The sequence below is a fragment of the Diaporthe amygdali genome (assembly GCF_026229845.1).
Source record: "Diaporthe amygdali strain CAA958 chromosome Unknown NODE_2_length_3802984_cov_64_841326, whole genome shotgun sequence".
Taxonomy (NCBI): Eukaryota; Fungi; Ascomycota; class Sordariomycetes; order Diaporthales; family Diaporthaceae; genus Diaporthe; species Diaporthe amygdali.
Window position 1 is genome coordinate 2,201,207 of NW_026517022.1, and position 18,932 is coordinate 2,220,138.

At 54.7% G+C, this 18,932-nt stretch overlaps 5 protein-coding genes across 5 annotated transcripts; 3 read left to right on the forward strand and 2 right to left on the reverse strand.

Moving 5' to 3' along the window:
• Positions 1-2,149: 2,149 nt before the first annotated feature.
• Positions 2,150-2,805, reverse strand: J7T55_012018 (uncharacterized protein; the record flags this gene model as incomplete). Its single annotated transcript, XM_053136863.1, has 2 exons — positions 2,150-2,385; positions 2,559-2,805. The coding sequence occupies 2 exons, from the start codon at positions 2,803-2,805 to the stop codon at positions 2,150-2,152; spliced, it is 483 nt and encodes a 160-aa protein (XP_052999823.1).
• Positions 2,806-3,182: 377 nt separating this feature from the next.
• Positions 3,183-3,821, forward strand: J7T55_012019 (uncharacterized protein; the record flags this gene model as incomplete). The annotated part of the gene is made up of 1 exon (XM_053136864.1): positions 3,183-3,821. The coding sequence occupies one exon, from the start codon at positions 3,183-3,185 to the stop codon at positions 3,819-3,821; it is 639 nt and encodes a 212-aa protein (XP_052999824.1).
• Positions 3,822-4,374: 553 nt separating this feature from the next.
• Positions 4,375-7,490, forward strand: J7T55_012020 (Serine/threonine-protein kinase tousled-like 2; the record flags this gene model as incomplete). The annotated part of the gene is made up of 7 exons (XM_053136865.1): positions 4,375-4,502; positions 4,595-5,672; positions 5,734-6,069; positions 6,197-6,246; positions 6,417-6,466; positions 6,839-6,913; positions 7,345-7,490. 7 exons carry the CDS (start codon positions 4,375-4,377, stop codon positions 7,488-7,490), a joined length of 1,863 nt encoding a protein of 620 aa, XP_052999825.1.
• Positions 7,491-9,389: 1,899 nt separating this feature from the next.
• Positions 9,390-9,693, reverse strand: J7T55_012021 (uncharacterized protein; the record flags this gene model as incomplete). Its single annotated transcript, XM_053136866.1, has 2 exons — positions 9,390-9,552; positions 9,617-9,693. The coding sequence occupies 2 exons, from the start codon at positions 9,691-9,693 to the stop codon at positions 9,390-9,392; spliced, it is 240 nt and encodes a 79-aa protein (XP_052999826.1).
• A 5,434-nt stretch (positions 9,694-15,127) lies between these two features.
• Positions 15,128-18,444, forward strand: J7T55_012022 (uncharacterized protein; the record flags this gene model as incomplete). Its single annotated transcript, XM_053136867.1, has 3 exons — positions 15,128-15,214; positions 15,279-15,447; positions 16,148-18,444. The coding sequence occupies 3 exons, from the start codon at positions 15,128-15,130 to the stop codon at positions 18,442-18,444; spliced, it is 2,553 nt and encodes an 850-aa protein (XP_052999827.1).
• Between the last annotated feature and the right edge of the window lie 488 nt (positions 18,445-18,932).

The following is an 18,932-nucleotide window of genomic DNA, read 5'->3' on the forward strand; positions in this document are numbered from 1 at the left end:
CTAAGCCGATCGTGAGCCGCCCCGCGCCGCCCAAGAGGACGCTGATAATGGTCACTTATGCCCATTGGTGGGAATTTAGCGCTCAGCACCTTTCCCATTACTGTAGTACAAGACCGCTCATCTTCATTTTGCAATTGCGCCCCTGCAGACCCCGCACCTTCCCGTACCAGCCAGATCCATGGAAGATGCACGCTAATCTTCCATGAAACCAAGACCTCTTCTCCAGCGCCCCGGGAGCTGCGGGGGCGCCGGCCGCCCGCCCCCGGTGACTGCTGAGGTGTCTTGGCAAGCCGTGGCGATCGACCAATCAGCCTTCGGAGTTGAGGAGCCGAGGCAAGAGTCCGTTCAGAGACTTTTCCACACAGTACGCAGCATTGGAATTTTCTAGCTAATGAGAGTGTATCTCCACCATGCGGGGCTGTATTAAGCGCCGTTGACTCTCTGATCTATGTTTCTCGCTTCCTTGTCTAATCGCGACCAAAGAAGTCGACTTCTTAAAAGTCAAGGCTGCCCTATTGCGACCGACGAATAGCCCTGGCGGGCGGCATTTGGCTGGGGGTATGTTCGTGTCCCCGACGGGGAACAGCGAAGTCAGGGGGTCTAGATTGGAGGACATAATTGGTAGGGCTAGCCACGTGGAGTCGGCAAGGGGCGCTGTGAAGTCGGTAGTGGGCGACGTTGAAGCTAGTGTTGAACCAGACTTGGTATAACCACTATCAATGTTAAGCCATCTTCCCGATTTCCCTATTACTCACGGGTCACGCTAGGGTCCAATTTCCTGGTTACTGGTCATACTCCTGTTCAGAAGCCAGTATGACTAGTCATCCGTTGCTCTGGTCCGTCTTATCTCCCTTTTACTGGTCATACTACAGTTGTCGATGTGCCTGATACTGGTCATGCTTCAATCCAATACAATTCATGCTCCTGATAATGGTTATCATAAGAAGTACGGCAGCTATGTTGTGGTCTGGGACAAATCATATTGAAGAAGACAAAAACAGTATGACTGTGACTGTGGCAACGGCAAGAGCATGCGCTAGCTTAACGTGCTATCCGTACCAAGGCACTGCAGACTAGTCAAGCAACTTGTGGCAAGAGCCTAGCAAAAGATACCACAGCTGAATCCTCTGGGGATGAGGAAACTTAATGTGGTAACTACAGGAAGACAAAGCAAGCGTAGAGACGGAATGGCTGCTTCAAGCCTGATGCATAGAGTATTCCGAAGTTGTGCCCTCAGATATATACTTTCTCATATCCTGCAATGTAGGCAATACCTCTCCATATCTGCAGCGCGTTCTGTATGGCGATTTCCTTCCTCAGCAATGTTTCTTTGTTCGCGTTCTGCGTTTACGTTGCTTCTTGCAGTTGTTGCGACAGCCCTGCGTGCTACTAAAGCTGGGCTCTGTGGATATTTGATGAAGAAGTTCAAGCAAAAGTTGAATAAAGGTTCTATCTGGTAACATACTACCTGCCTTAAATGACCATCCATGAGTAGAAGTCTGTCTCTCGAGGATTAAGGCGAACATCCATAAACTTGATTTTGATCCCTAATCCATTGTCTGGGCATCCGTATCGTCAACTGTATCCGCGAGAACGTTATCTAGAGGTCCTTGTCAAGATATGCAGGCAAGAGCGTCACAATCAAGCCAAGCTCAGCCATACTATTGCCTATCACAGCACCCTGACAGTTTCCTCTTATCGACTCAGTCCACCACCGGTCGGCCGCCGGCAACACCCTGAAACTGGTCTCCGAGCTTCGGAGAGACAGCACCTGTCTCGCGACCTCCTGCGGCTTTGGGATCACCATGAAGAGCGCCATTGAGACCCGAAAGGTTGGAATGGAGGTGCTGCTGGGATGGTATGGACCTCTAGGTTTGATTTTATCCGGAAACCAAAGCCGGGGGGGGGGGGGGAGCAAGCGAGACAATGGCAGCATGCTCGTGCCGTGTTTGCGGGACATGGCCCCCATCAGCGCGCCTCACCGTACCTGTGTTCCGTATCAGGAACGATCCGCAACGAGAATAGCTATATGCTCATGTGCATTGAAGCTGTCAGGGATTAACGATGGTGGTGAATATCTGGTCGTGTCTTGCTACTCGTGTCGCATGGTGGGCCGACGGTTGACAATGAGTAGCAGCCATGACAGTGCTCAGCTCCTTCCGAGATGTTCGGGGGGGAGGCCTGCCAAGTTCATCATGGACTTGATGGTCAGGCGTGCCGCGAAAACAAAGCACTTCGTGACACTGATGAGAGACATCTTGCGGGCGGTTGAGAAGGACAGCGCGATTCGCAGTGAATGGAAGCTCGCAGGGCGCCAGTTCTCTCGCCGGTGGATCAGGCGCTTCCCACCCGCGCATATTGTCCGAGTGTGGTAGGAGGCAATGCCTGGAAGGAACGGTGATCGTCGAGTATGAGGGGATGGCGGGGCTGGAGACAAGCGACCTCGATACAAATCTACACAGAGGGGTCCTGGCTTTCCGCGTTTTCGTTTTGGTGTTCTGTATCTATCGGGTTGCTTGTTAGAACCGAGCTACCAAGCCTTGGATGGGGTCTCTTACTCTTCTTTTTCTGAGTCCATCGCAGAGACCTCACCTTCTCTTGCAAGCAAGCCCAACCCAAGTCTGGGTTTCCTTCAATGATATCCGCGATTCCCGTGTTTTGCGATGCACGCAGACGTGCTAGCAGTTCCTTCAATATTTCTTTTCTCGTATCGTCGCCGATGTCCGTCCATTTGGGTGTCGGGTCGGGGAAGAGAGGCCCCGCAAGGCGCTTTAGAATGCGCTTCTGCTGCGATTCTAGTGACATTGGCAAAGTTCTGCCGAGTTGTTGTACCGTGGAGACGATGGGCAGATTTCAGATGGGAGGGAGGGTTCGGGGGCCGCAACGCGCGGGCAGGGTAAGCGCGGGGCGAGCTGCAGCCAATCAGGCTGTGGTCATGGACCCGACACCAACCAGATCTTTTGCAGCATCTAGCCTGCCCGGGTCCTTGCCCTACTCCTTCAACAACTTTTGCGCCGCCTGCTGAAGCCATGAAGCTACATCAATATCGTCCTTGCCACCCACCCCAGATCAAGCAGTCAGCCCATTGTTCTCAAATGAATACCTCAGATCTATTTCCACCTCCTCCACAGGACTATTTCCTCGATCATCCCGACCTCTGTTGGCCGGCGTGGAAGTTCAACATGAAACCAGAAGACCTCTTCACTACCCTGCCCCGAGATTGGAATTGCATAACCCTTCCAATGCAAGACGCTGACGCCTTCCACCGCGACATACTTGAGCTCAGTCGGGTGGCACGGGACAGACAGGATTTTACCCGACTGCTCGCAGAGCGGAGGGATGCTAGGCAGCAAGAGCTGTGGAACATCTGGTTTTACACATTCCGACGCCTCGCAAGCTCCCCCCGCTTGATAGACGAGAGATGTGGGAGCTGGCCTCACGCAATGCACATATACCACTCCAAGTCTTTCGACTCGTATGTCCGTTATTTTGCCGAGCTCCTGCCTCCGATCGAGCCAAATACCGATATCACGTCCAGCGTCGGACTCCCAACCGCGGCGGAAGCGACAACTAAACCTACACACTGCAAACACACGGCACCCTCCGACTCAGCTGCCACGCCTGCAAACAACACACCGTCAGAGGCCGAGGTGCAAGATTTGCGTAGCAATATTAGCTCGAGGCCTCGCAGGAACAAGAATCGGTTCTCTAATAAAGTTCAGGAACCAGCCCATGGCATCAATCGGGGCCTCAGGCGCAGTTCTCGTATCAAGGACCGCAATGAGCGCAGCTTGGCTGGTGGCGGCACAGGATTCAGGTGAACGATGTCACAGGCTCGATGAAATGGAAGCAGGCGGGCGGGGTGACGAATCTGATGTGGCAAACCTGATGGGAAGGAACAGAGTAGCACACTTCTGCCGCCGTCCCTCCCGCCCCGTATCCCTGGATCAAAGCGGATCCAAGGCGAAATGCGAGTTGAAGTCAGACCCCGCTAATTCCTGAGTGCTGTATATGGTACTTGCGACGAAGTGGAGAAGAATGAGGCGGCAAGTGGGCACCCTATCGACCAGGTTGCCCCTTGGACGAAGATGTTCCCGCGCGCCAAGCGCGGCGCGAGACATCTCTATCCCCCTCTCTTTTTTCTCTCGCGGGGCCGGAAACATTGTTAAACCTAAACTTGTTCGGGGCCCGGAGCCCCAGCGTCGCCCTTGATCGCCACGTTTAGCAACTTCGAAGATTCCTGGCCGTTTTCAGGCGCTCTGTTTTCTATGCTCTCAGCTTCCAGTCTAAGTCAGAATCATCCTTGTTCTCGAAGTTACTGCCCTCTTCGCTTCGACATGGTCGATACAGGGACTCAGAAGACAAATCCCTATAATGACAGTTTCTGGGAAACCTGGCACAAGGACTCCGGCTCCAAGCACCGACAAGACCGTCGACACAGCCAGCCAGACAAACAACCACCTGCCGATCACGCTGGAACCACCTCAGTTGATTCTGCGGAGGTTAGATTGGGCCGCTTGACATACCAACAAACCTTCCGAGAAGTCGGCAGTCAATGTCATTTAGGAGCCCGACAAGCCGGTCGGACGTCTAGAATTGTCGCAGACATTTTCGCGCAGGGCACGGCTGGCTACGCCAGATACCAGCAGACCCTCCCGGGAGTCGACCGTTACCTCCAAGCAGGCGTGAGGCCGGCCGCGGAGGCATATCGATCCACCGTAGATATCCTCACAGACAACACGCCGAGCCACTCGCAGTTCGCTCAGGATCCTGACGACCCTCACACAAAACTCAGTCTTGATGAGCTGGAATTGCAGCCTACCGTGAGAGACACAGGGGCACGGCTTATTCTCAAGCATGCCGAGGGCAATTCTGCTTTTGGGGAGCTGGCGTCGGGGATGCAGGCCATGACAATGAGCCCTAAGTTCATCACAGCAGAGGCAGGCGGTAGGCCTCTAATTGAGGTGATCGGCATTGCTCAGAGCCCGAGCGAGGTCAGCTTTTCCCTGCACATTCGCAGCATTAGTTGCGATCTCTACTACATACCATTATCTGACAATATCGTCCTGCACAACACCGGGGACCTTCCCTTATCACTTGAGTATCTCTCTGGGGGGCCAAATACGCTCACTGGGTGCGAAGTGGCACCTGGGCTAACGATTGAGGTTACCCCGGCTTCCTGGAGGCTTTCGGACAGAAAATCTACTGTCGATTTACAGCTGAGGCAGCGCGAAATCGCTCTTCGCACAGAAGACATTGCCCACTCTGCTAAAAGATCGGCGGAGGAAGTCCAGTCGCAGGCAAAGAAATACAGAGGCCAAACATGGCCCTGGACCCTCTCGAGATCAGGCGAGACTGCTGCCTCTGCGAAAGATCGTGCTGTCCGCCCCCCGGATATGCAGGCAAAAGGCATTTGGCCCGGTGTAAATATCAGGGAACACCAGAATGTTCACGTCGTGGACAAGGTGACGGGCAGCACCGAATACTCATTGGAGCGCCTTGACGGGTGGGCGCACAAGACTCGTTCGAGTCACACGTTCAAAGCTCTTCTTCATAATCACAGCTCTGCTCCCCAGGCTGTGGTAGTCAAAATCATACTGTCGTCTTCATCCAGTACCTCAGCCGCCAGGGCGTGGCAGCGCGAATACCGCGCACATCGAAATCTGCAACACGTGAGTAGACGGGGTGTCTTGCACCTGTAAGCGCAGACTGGCGTTGCTAATCACTCTTCAGCCTTGCATTGCTGGTCTTCTTGGTTATGATTCGCGCATACTGTCCTTGTATGTGGAACTCAAGCCAGCCATGGATCTCAAAAGCCCGCATTGGTGCGCACAACAGGGAGAGAGCTCGCCGGGGTTTTTCCGTGGCGAGATGACCGATGCTGTGCGTATACTGAAGGATATGTCCAGCGCTCTCGCATACCTGGACGGGCAAGGCATTGTGCATAATGACATCAAGCCGGGTAATATCCTCTATACCCCGGCGCCCTGGGAAGCCTCGGGGGCCTTCTCAGCTTCTGGGAACGGAGCCGTGTTAATTGATTTCGGTCTCGCCGGGCCAGTCGGCGAGGTTTGTTGTGGCGGCACCCCGTGGTACATCGCTCCTGAATTTATGGGACAGCAGCGGGGACTGCCAGCAGATGTTTTTGCTTTGGGGGTTGTGATGCTTTACGTTATGCGATGCTTTGTTATTCCAGACCAATTTTCACGTTATCATGGGAGGCATGGTGAATGGTTCATTTCTCTGGTAGGCAGACAAGGAAGCCGCGAGCTTGAAGCCATGAAGGAATGGCTTAAGGAAGTCGACAGGCAACGCGAGTTACTAGGAGCAACCGAATCCACAGGTGTTGTGGAGGCCCAACTTAGAAAATTGATTGGCATGATGTTGTTAAGTCATGACGAACGAATCGTGGCTAGGGACCTGGCTAAAATCACGAAGGATTGGCATATCGGCTGCACCGAAGAAGGTACGCAGAGTGGAACGAAGCGGACCGCTGCGGCGTTGAAATGATGCTCGGGAACCCTCATAGATCACATTTTGAGTTCTTCTTGTTCTAGCACTCCACATTTCCAGAAATGGCAGGGCGGACAAGTCAATCCAGATGATGGGCACTGGATGAGGGCGGACAGTGATGCGGCCAGGTATTGAGATCACCCTAGTCTGTGAGCTTTCATTGGCGGCCTGCTTTGCTGGGTCCTGCGCTGCCCACTCATGCGCTGGCCACAATCCTCGCTCTTGAGCTTGAGGATTCGAGCGGGAACGAACCTTGAAGTCGTGAAAGACCTTTATGGGCACTCAGAGAAGAGGGGCACCAGCCATATCCTCTTATATTCTGCAGATGTGGCGATGTTGCAAGCGGCATGCAATGGATACGGATATGGCGCAGAGGATGCAATCACAATACATTGGAATCGTAAGTATAAGCAGACTGTACAATTCTGACTGTGCTGGCGCCTTCGGCGTGGTGCCCTTTTGCAAGGCTTGGGGGGAATCAGCTTCGTTAGGTCTATATGGAACGAGACGGTTCCGGAGGAGAACCGGGCCTTTTCTCCAGACCGTGATCGTCTCTCCAAGCCAATAGAGGACACCTTGATGTTTCTTGATGCCTTGGCAGGTGTCGCGCGTAGAACGTCTTGTATGTACAGAGAGACTTTGTGCAGGAAAATGGTCTCAAATTAATGCGCTCTTGCTGGGCCACGATGAGGTGCCTCTCGTCTGCCCTGGATTTGCTTCTCATGTGGTTTCGGAGACTACTCGGTTGCGAGGCACTAAAGTGGCACCCCTCGATGCGGCACCGGAAGGGTCTGGTGTGTGTCTTGATATGTTGTCGCAAACACTGTGTAGTGCGGAACGTGGCTTTGCAGTGGCCGCATGTCAAGTCGTTGATCTGTGACATCGATGGCGCGGGCGATGAGGTCGTAGTCTCTGCTGGTCCTGAGAGCAAATTGTTGACGCCGTCCCTTGAGATTATCTCATCATCGTCATCATGATTACAAACACACCGAGCTAGAGACCATCAATACAACTTCGTTGAAAAACCTGTGAATGCTTACCAGAGAACAGATGCCCACATGCAGCACGCTCCCCCTCCTGCTCTTCGACATCATCCACTATCTCATCTTCGCTATAATAACAATCGCAGTCATCTAGAAGAAATTAATGTGAATTCGCTAAAGAAACCTGTAAATACTTACCTGCGAGGTGCTGACATTTAGGACACTCCCCCAACTCTTCCACATCAATTGTCTTATGATAATCTAAACTTGTTGAAGCTACTCTTGAATCGTGTGGGTAGCTGAGAGAGTCGGATTCCAAATCGTTAGACTAAACCCGCGTGCGGCGTTACAAAAGTCAATTTTAACGGCCCTGGGGATGGGATCTCTGCCACAGGTTGGGCCTTCCTACCTCCACGACTTCGGACTCGCCTTCGGTTATGTCGAGTTCCTTTTGGAGACACTCGACAAGACGACGGATTTGGAGATCCTGTTCATGCCTGCAATTCAATATTTGTTGGACTTCTTGAAGGGCTCCCAGTAACCACCTTCTTTTGTCGTCGGCGCACAATGATAATGAGCTAGCCATGGTTGATGGGTTTCTATCGCGTCAAGTGATGGAAATGGATCGCTGCTGTGGATAATCATGGGGTTTGAGTCTGGGAAGCGGCAAAATATAATTGCGCTCAAAATTCAAAAGGGTCAGACTGCTCGCTAAATTTGCTTCGACGATGTGTAGTACATGCACATGCTGTTCGCACTATTTTACTAATACCACGGTGATGCCTCGCTTGCTTCTTGCATGAAGGTGGTGTTCAGCACCTAATCCAGCGGTGACTGCATCGTGCGAGTCCCAGGGGGAGATCAGGACAGGCCTGATAGGGAAAACTGCAGAGGGGTGTGTCCTCCTAATTTGTCACCAAGCAGAGCTGGCTGGGAGATTAACTAGTCTGGGAGATCACGCCTGGCCGAAATTAACCAGGTCGGAATGCATGCGTGGCTCGAAACTAACGACATACTTGTGTCACCAATTTGGCAACACGATCTGTGCCGCAATGACATCCCCTATTGCGAAACAGTAGCTTGGTGATCTGGTACAACGATTGGATCTCCTGGTCCTTGTGCAGCCCCTTTCGAAAGGGGCTCACGCCTTGGCAGGATCATACCCTGGGTTCCGAGAATAAATTCACGAAAACCCTTGTCGTCCCAGGGGTGGTACATAACTATCCCCTAAGCCCATCAAGTTCAGGGGTGCGCTTTTTTCAATACGCAACCACTACACACGGACTCTGGTATCCGGGTAGACATGTGCAACCCCAATGCGATCTGCAGCAACAGGGTACAAGGTGGAAAAGGAACAAAGGAAAGGTAGAGAAGCAGCAGTCGTGTGCAACGGGGAAGGCGGATGCGTCAGTCGAACATTGAGATTTGCCAGGCGCCATCCAGGTGATGTAAGGCGCGAGGCGCGAGGCTCAACGCCCAAAAGAGTTAGCATCGCTATTTTTGCGTTGCCTTATGTGTCAGGGTCGACGGGGTTTAGTCAACGAAGCCGTTAAGAATTTTTTAACGGTGTTGCCGAGTCTACAGTTCCCAGTCATTATGGACAAAGACCAGCACCATCCAGAGTACTCAAGCCGAAGTTCGCGGCCACGGCCCAGCCACAGCACGCGCCGCCTTTGACAGAATTAGTTGTAGTCCCCCATCTGGTCACGCTCTCCAATTGCCGGCAGTGCCGTGCAGGTAGCCAGCATGTAAGTAGCCATCGGAAGATCCAGCCGGCCACAAAACAGGCCGCCAATGATTGCGTATCCCAGACTGGGCCAGACTGTGTGGCCGCATGACTGGCAGCAACCAACCAGATGCTCATACGCGGATCAACTTGCCAACATTGCTTTTTCAAATAATGAGCAAAAATGGCGGCCTGACCACCAACACATCGAGCGCCTTGACCCTCTTCTCTGATTGGGTTGAGGGGAGCACATACATGACCAAGTACGGCGCAGCACCAATGGCATGGAAAATTCGCGCGTTTTCATAGCCCCGGAAGGAGGAGGGAGGCCTGCGGGGGGCCGCGTTTGGCGCTAGCAGGGAACATTGGCAAATTCCCCATGGATGCCACTTACCTGCCAACGATTGTAAAGTGGCATTGGCGCCTAGCCCTTTGGCTCTGGATCTGCGCCTGCTCCCTGTTTTCAGCCATTTTGAGCAAGGGTGGCTGCGACAGAATCATGACTGACGGAATAGAACTTATGGGAAAGTGAGGGATTGGTGGTAATTGATGAAGCTCGTTGCTAATGTTGTGAGGAACTGAAACGCCCTTTGGCAGCTTCTCCTTCTTGGATGGACAGCCTACAGGAGTTTCATATGGTGATTGAGGCATGAAGGCTGTGTCTATTTCAGGAAAGATTGTATGTTGTTTGACTGCCGTTTGACTGCCAACAATGAGGAATGTAGCTGAGGTCCGCGAGGGAGTTTGATGGCTCCCTCGCCTCGCCGCTTTGGCCGCGCCTCAGGCCAGCATGCAGCCGGACAATGCACAGAGGCATCAGGCGCCGATCCACACCTCCGGGCTCTGCGGTCTATGCGACACTACCTGGCGAGCCTGGCAGCCTGGCTGGCTCCTACCGGCCCTCATGGACCTGGGCAGTGTTTCATCACGCGGCCAGTTATGTGCGCCGGATCGCCATGTTTGCCTTAGCGTCTGGCTTTGCGCATCATGCGGGACGATTGGATGCAACACCTTGGTGGCTACCTCTTTCTTGGCGACCGAATGGTGCCACTCATACGTGGCGCAATACGAGCCATTTTCAATCTGGCTGGGCGGGTTGAAGATGGCCAATAGGTAATGCCACACTGATGGGTGGGTGGCGTGATTTAGGCATACTGGAGGCCACGCAGGCGACATGAGCCATTTTCAATCTGGCTGGGTTGGTTAAAGGTGGCCAGTGTAATGCCACATCGATGGGTGGGTGGCGTGATTTAGGCACATCGGAGACCATACGACTGGCCAGTTATCCTAGGTGGCCATACCATGTGACGTATGCTGAAGTTGCGTTGTTGAGCGCAATTCGTGGACGGTCGATTGAGTTGGTGTGTCTGGTGATGCAGGTTGATGCAACCCCGCGAACACGAGGTGGAGAGAATGGGCTCATCTGTGTGCAACAACCTAGGCACTAGCCAATGGGAGCGAACTAACAGAAGGTGTGCTAATTCCAGTTTCGGGCATCATGCAAGTTGCAAAAAAGAATGCCAAGGGGTGGACAGTGACCGTCTGGATTAGCATACACTGTGTCAGCAAGTAGACATGACAAATGGTCCCGTCCCCGGTCTGCTTTCCGTTTCCCATCCCCCCGATCTGAAATCAGAGTCCTGGGAAACCCGCCGCGGCAGGTACGTGAGAACCCGAAAGAGGTACAAAAAAGTGACCATGACGGGAATTGAGCCCGACGTGGGGGTCGAACCCACAACCTTGAGATATTCTGTCAGAATCGTGAGGTTCTTAAGAGTCTCACGCTCTACCGATTGAGCTAGCCGGGCGTCTGTTAAGACGCCTTGGTCGTTGGAGGAAGAGTGTCCGGTGGGATTATATTTCCAGAAAGTTTTGCGCAGTGCGCCAAGGGTGCAGATTTGCGGCGCTAGTGCTCGTGTGGAGTCTGTAGTGCCTTGAAGAAGTGTGGACCGTTGTGCCTCAACCAACCCACAGAACCGGCCCCTGAATCGTACGTATCGGTGTCGGGAGTCCGGGCGGGCATCGAGAGGGTGGGCACGGCCTGGCTCCTCGACGGCAGTGTGACCGTGAAGACCGCTCGGGGACACGACGCGTAGAAACGCATCTCGGTTGTCTGTGATGAGCGTACAGACAGCCAGGTCTCGCTGTGCTCCAGTCGCGTTGTTACATGCCGAGGGAGAGGCACCAAGGGCGACCGCCCGTCCGTCCACCCGTACGTCAATCCAGCCGAGATGAGCCGCCGAGTCCACGACTCATTTCAACACTCGGACCGAGCAATGCTCAGTTGCAGGGGCATCAGAAATAGCCGCGAGAGTGTCCAGGCTCGGTTCGGAAGATGTCTAGTTTGGGCGGGTCGGCTTTCAAGAACGCGTTCTGCCCAGAGTTGACGTGGGGGCGACCACCAGCAATGGCGTGAGAAAGGCTTCCTCGTTCTGTCTGTCTTCATATCTTCAACGACACAACTGGCACGAGCAGCTGGAGATCGGCATGTTTCGTAGATGGCGCGCGTGGGATTGATTGCGTACGGACTGTTGCACCGCGTGCGGAATGCTGCGTGCTCCCGTGTCGGACGACCAGCCGCACGGGCCGTCACCCCTGCACGGCAGGATGTCTCATTGGCTACTGACTTGCCTCCCATCCTCCTTCCGCTCTATTCATCACAACGAATTTGAGGGATCGTGGTCTGGAATTCTGTCTATTGCTGGGATACAAATTTTGTGTAATTATTTGTGCTATGTAAAGTGCCTAATCTTATAAGCGTCGTACATGACGCCTCATACTGCTGACGGCAGGTTCCGCGGCATGTGGAAGCGATATCCCTTGTCTCCCTCCTCCTTTGAAAGCTCCACCCTATTGCCTCCTGGCTTACAGTCTTTGCATAACACTCCAGAGTGACACCGTCGCCAATCTGAAATGACAAACGATCGTAAATTTCCTTCAGCCAGAGGCAATGACGTGTCACAATTTGCAATCCACACGAGTGTCAGATTCTGATCCACTCCGTTTGATACCTGCCCAGGCACCAAATAAGGCTGAGGAGTCACATCTTCCAGATCTATATCTCCGACTATCAGAACCATCCGCGGCTATTATTCAAGTATAGTCTCCAGAAAGAGGCTTTAATTTTCAAATAGTTCATGCCGTACCACAATTAATGGATCAAGAAATTATGGTCGATATGGACATACTTTTTGTCTCGGGCGTGTAAGCCATTACTACTCGACTTACAGACCTTGAGAGACCCCATGTCAAAGAGGAAGCCATCAGCACTATTTGCTGCTGCCGCTTGGCTCGCCATAGTCCAGCTCCAAGGGATACCATTCGAGCTTGAATGTGTCTAATTTCAGACTGCTCTAGCAAATTTCATGTCCAAGAAGTGTGGTGACACACCCCTTGCAGCCCTCCCCCCTTGTCTTAGAGGAAGACCCCCATCAGGGTTAGGACCATCCTCCAAGCACACAATGTCGGCTTGAAGTTTTCCGCCCGCCCCGTCCGAGACATTCCTGTACTGGCGGCCGCCTCGAAAGGTTTTAAGTTGCCGGTCTTGCGAAGCAAGGGTCTGTGGTGTGCCAGTCGATGTCTCAAAGGCTTGGCGCCCACCGCGAGGAGGGGCCTGGCCCTAGGAGGAAGGTCGGTTTCTGCCAGCCTCACTTTCCGCTGCGCCGCGGACGCTTGTGACAATAGACGGACGGCCGGGGACACGCCTGGAGGGCGGAATCAAGCCACACCTTGACAAGTCATCTCTACAGTACACCACCTTTCCAAAGCATGCAGGTCACCTCGGCGTGGTGGAGGTGGCTAAACTTTCCAGGGGTTACCGGTCTGGCATGCCCTTGCCTCCGATCCAGCCTATTGGGACCTGCACCTTGCAGGGCCTGTCGTCACCTTCCCATGTACTGCCAACGCATACATGCCCGAATTCCATGATTTCCTGCATCGTCAGCGGCCTCCCAACATCATCATCTTCAAAGCCACCTTGCAAGGCAGCACATAGCAGGGCAGGACATGGCGGGACAGGGCAGGGCAGGTCATCATGGCAGGGCATGGGGGCTTTGCAGACTCCAGGGGAGACACCGCCGTTGTGGCTACTTTGTTCTGGCGCGAATCTGACATCAAAGGTCCCAAGAAGACGGTATGACGTTTTTTCTCCCAGGTCCATAGAAGGATTGGGCAGCACTCCAGTGTGGGGTGACAAGACTTTGGCAGCATCGACGAGAGGGGACGGTGACCCCGAACTTGACTCCTGTTGGAGGTCGGACCGCTGGTGGTCAGTGGGACGACGGCCTGGACGGGAGGGCCAGGCGAGGGAGGAGGGAGTCGAGGACGGACGGGATGAGAGCAACCGCGACTATCGTCAGTCACAGACGAGGGAGCCTTGTGTCTCCCGTGACGACTAGCTTTTCATCGTAGATGCCCATCACACAGGGCTACGAGAGATTTTTCCGCGTGTTGCAAGCTTCGGTCTAGCGATCGACGGGGTCCTGTGCCTCCGTGCAACCAGCTACACATTGTAGATAGTTACTTGGCAGCGTGGCAGATCACGATACATAATACAGGCCTGGACTGACCGCTGATGACAGGGAGAAATGGGCCCCACAAGCCGTGAGCCTGACTCTTCTTTGACAGACTAGAACAGCGTGCCGAGCTAAATTAGATGGCGCTGATGGGTGATTTTCTGGTCCTGTTCCTGAGCCTCAAGGTCTGTGGCCCATCAGTATGACGAGTTCGTCTGAAAAATAACTCTGGCGCCTAACCCTTTCGTCTGTGATAATAAGGCGGGATCCATGGCAATAAGAAGAGAAGTCATGGATAAGACGGCTGGGAGCGCGCTGATCTAAGACCGAGCTGGGCCAAGCTGGAGTTAGAGTGTTGAAAAGCTCGGTCGGGCACCCATTTCCAGTCAGGAACAACGGCGTGCTTGCGAGGATAGCTCCGGGTGCGGATGCTGGACGCCCCCAATATTGAGCAAGGACCATCGTGCATCGTACAAGAGCTAGGAGAAGGAAGGGCCCGGCTGAAGGCGCTGAGGCTACCTAAACCACCAGCTACCTATATCAGAGCAGGGGAGGAGGGGGAGGATGATTATGAGGAGTGAAGGAGCGGCACACGCATTTGGGCTGATAACACGACATGGACAGGCCGCCGTGCCGCATGTCCCCAGATCTCTTGACTTGTTCCGGCGCGACCTGGTAGTAAGGAAACACCCTACCTGGGCTCGAATGAAACGAAACTTTGCTCCTTTTTCCCACGAGAGAGTCCGGGAGACACGAGACCTGCATGAGGTGAGGCTGGTCTGTCTGAAGGGGGTTGTTCGGCTGTTCCAGAGACTCTCTTATTACGGTACACACCCCGTCCGTCCGCTGTCCTTCCCACTCCCTCCCGAGCCCTGCCCTGCCCTGCCCTGCATCCAGCCAGTCAGCCACTTCTCTCGCCTCTGCACCGATCTCTCGTGGAAGAGCAGAGAAGAAGAAAAAATAAATCCGACATCAGCAGCACGTCAGCAACCGCCAGCAGCTTCCTGTCTGCTCTGAGACGGGACCGCAGTGGTGATCAAAACAAAACAACAGCTCTCTACCGGATAGGAAATGAGCCCAGCCTCGTAAAGCTCCACGGTCATCAGAAGGGCCTGTGCGCATCACCCTGGGACAGCTCTCCTCCGCTGCGACATCTTTGCCTGGCAACGAGGAGCGAGTCGGATTCGCGTGGAGACGACCGACGAGCTGAGCATCATCACATCAGCTTCTGTCAGATCAGATCTGGATTCCCGGACTGGAGGGAGCTCGAGCTTCACTTCAAGCTTCCTTTGTTGTGTTTTTATTCTATTTTCTGACCCACCACTCTGTTCACCCAATTCTGTGTGGCTCGGCGCAACGGCTACGATCTTGACACGATTTGACATGCGACTATGACCCGGAAGACAAGTCCAGCCTGTTCACCGCCCGACCAGCTATTTTCCTCGGCACTCCCGGTCGTGACGGGCATCGGAGTGGAGGTGGGTACAAGAGGGTGCAGGAGTGGGAAGCTGGGCAGAGGCCGAGCTGTCATCAAGATTCAAGGTTCAGCACCAGCGCCAGCACCTGCATCAGCAGGACCAGAAACAGCGACACAACTGGGACAACTGGGCCAACTGGGCACTGTTGGGCTCGGACATCGTTGCACTCCATCATTCTCTCTTCCTGGCTCCCAAGTTGAGGGCGCCAACATCTCCGCTGGCGCGACACCCTGGTGACAACTCGACCTAACACTTTACTGCACACCACCAGGTGAGTGAAGCTTGCACTCACTCATACGTTTGGGTGTGTGTGTGCGTGTGCACCTGGCTTGACACTTCATCCCGTCTGACCGTCACCAAGCTACCGCGGCCTGCAGAGGACCCGTCACTTGGCCTTTTACAGTAGCCCGTCCGATCTGCCCGCCACCTGCTTAATCCTGCGTGTGCCTGTTCTACCACTCACTAGAGGAGCGAGTCCCATACTCGCGCCAACACCACCACCACCACCAGCCCCCTCGATTTTCCAATGCGACGGATCGTGGCACACCCTTGCACCTGCGACTGCGACTGCGACAACCACACCGGCTCTCTGGACCCAATTGACCTTTCTGCTGGCTATTCTTTTCTCTTCTTGCTGTGTACCGCGTAACAGCTTAATCGGCCTGCAATTGACTTTCCCAAGTGAGTCAGGAACCACCGCCCCCACACCATTCCAGTCTGCCCGTCTCTTGCTCTGCACGAGCTCCAGCTTGCTGGCGTGAGGGAGCCTTGCACAGGCCCCGAGACCTCGAACCTTGGGACCAGACTACTGACCGCTCCAACGCCTCGCTGTCTTAGGCCGCCTTTCGTCATCCGAACACCAAACCCTAAACTTGACTTTTCCCCGTCACCACTCGCCCGGGTGGTGATCGTTCACCTTGTTTACCACTACAGGTCTGTCTGGTGATAAGGGAGCGGCGACCGCAAAGGTGACCGACCCAGGCCAATTCACTTCTTACGACCGTTACGAACGTTACGAATCCCCCGATCCAGCGCAGCAGCGCCAGCAGCGCACTCTTCGTCGATCGCAGACCCCAATTTCTCCTGAGCATAGCTCCAGGTCAGGCACGTCCACACCGCTGTCGCATCGAGGCTTGCGCCGCACTCCCCGTTTTGTCGGCACACCGAGTCCACCACCGAACCAACCTGCCTCGCCTCCAAGACGAGTTCACTTGGAAGCAGTCTCGGTTGGTATCAGCCCCGGAGGACTCTTTGCGACAGCTGACCCTAAACGTACACCTGACCCAGCCGCAAAGAAAGAGCGCCGCCATCCCGTGAGGCAGCTCTCCCAGGATCTGCTCAGCGACCCCCTCGAAGAGGCTTCTACAACTCTCCCCCCATCCTTCATCCCTCCAAGAAGTTCGTCCTCAAATCGGACCCACCGAAAAGCCGCACACCCGGCTGTGCACATCTCCCAGCATACCCACAGTGCCATTCTCTGGGCACTCGAGGAGGCATTGAGACAACCCAACCCTTTCACCCCTGACCTGATTGAAGAGAACGCATCAATGGCCGATCTCCGTGGTGCCGGCGGTCAGCCCGCCGTCACGAACGGTTTCTCTTCCTCGACCTCGCGACCGACAGCCCCACCGGCCCAGACTGGTTCGCCATCTGGAATCAAGGGCCCGAGGATGATCATGCGGGAGCGCCAGGCCAGAGAGGAGCGCCAGCGTGCAGAACGTGACCGGTTGGAGCGGCAGCACGCCGAACAAGAGGCGAGAGAAGTGGAAGAACAACAGAGAAGAATGGCAGAGCGTAGGGCCCCCGCTGCTGGCGCTGGGCCAACTGGTGGTATGGCTCAGGGAGGTGATCCTTCCGCTTCCATACCCACACAAACGCTGGACCCTGCTGGCGGTACGCAACGCAGACAGCAACAACAGCCCTCGGCGCCACATGCGCAACAACCGGCACTTAGACCGCACCAACCCTCTCAATCGCATCGTCAATCACGCGCGGCCGCCGCCGCACAACAGCAACAGCAATATTCCGGTGTGCCAGATAGCGGTGGAGCTGGTGGGCAGATGCCAAGCGCACCAGCAGCGCAGCCTGGTGATACATCTACAGCGACCAAGACCCAGCCGAGAAACTCATTCCCACACGCATTCGAGCGGTGGGAGGCACTGTCAGCTCATTGGGAGGGGCTGACTTCGTTCTGGATACGGAAGCTGCAACAACACGCGGACGAAATCGATCGAGATCCTGTGTCAGCACAATTATCGCGGCAAGTTAGTGATCTGTCTGCGGCTGGCGCTAATCTGTTCCATGCCGTCGTCGAGCTGCAGCGCCTCCGAGCAAGCTCGGAGCGAAAGTTCCAGCGGTGGTTCTTCGAAACTCGATCGGAGCTGGAGCGACACGAGGAGACTAAAGCGTCGCTTGAGAGGGCACTGCAAGACGAGCGTCATTCCAAGGCAGCCGCCATCCAAGAAGCACTCGAGAATGAGCGCGCCAACTCCAAGACCCAGAAGCGTGTCAACGAGATGCAGAAGGAGCTACTCATATCAAAAGAAGAGGCACGTCGAGCTTGGGAGGAACTGGGTCGGCGAGAGCAAGAGGAACGTGATCGCACGTTTTCCTTGCAGCAAGGCTTACCTACTATTGTTGGAGGCGTGCAGGTGGTGCCAATGACTCAAGGTGTCAGCCGGGGACCCAGCACCCGAGATTCGCGTCAGGCGCAACAGCCTGATCCTCCGTCACAGCAGTACCCTCAGCAGTACTCCCAGGCCAAGCCGCCCCCGCCAGCAGCGCCCAGCTCGGGCGCAGGTGGAGGCTACTACGAACAGCCACACGATATTGAAGAGGAGCGGCCATACACAGCCGAAGGAGGATCCGAGGCAGGCTATAGCGAAGGTGAGTACGTCATCGATGCGCAAGGCAACTTTGTCCGGGACTCCCATGGAGACAAAGTCCCCTACCGTGCTCCTGGCACGCCGGGAGACGATGACTCTGACTCTTGGACAGAAGAATATGAGACTCCTTCGGCACAGCATGGCGTCAGCTACCCTCCCTCGGCCTCTCAATGGTCTGGGACGTACACCTCGGGCCAGCCTGACTATACAGGCACTGGCTATGCTGCCCCTGGCTGGGAGACCATGCCCCGCCATCACCACCCCACCCGCCTCAGCGACGTGCTCGAAGAGGATGAGACGCGTAGCAGGACGAGCGCCAGCCAGAGCCAAGTCAGTCGGGCCTAGGCTACACGGCGCCTTAGCGAACTGTGTAACTGTCTTGTTCCCGCTGCCGACGGCCGTTCGAATACTTGATCACAAGACGTCGGCCTGTTCGGGACCTAATCATGGGCATGACCGGACCATAAAAGAAAGGCGTTGTTTGGGGGGGGGGGGAGGTTTGTTTGCAGCCTGGGGACGATTACAGCTGAGGTGTGTTCCGTCACATCTTTTGATTACGCCGAGAATTTCAGAGACAGGCATTGGACAACAGAGGCATTTCATTGCATAGCGTTGGCATCGGCGGCACGCGGCGACCCAGCTTTTTATTTCGTTTTATTTGCGTTGGAGGCAGAGACGATGTGTTGTTATTCAGTGTACACAACCGACTGCGACTGATACCATTTTGTACACACCCGCACAGATTTTCTGCCTGTCCTACAAGGTGTAGCGGCGCAGACCTTTGAGACAGAAGAGACAGGGTAGGGGAGGTTAGATTCTGCACTGGGAGGAGC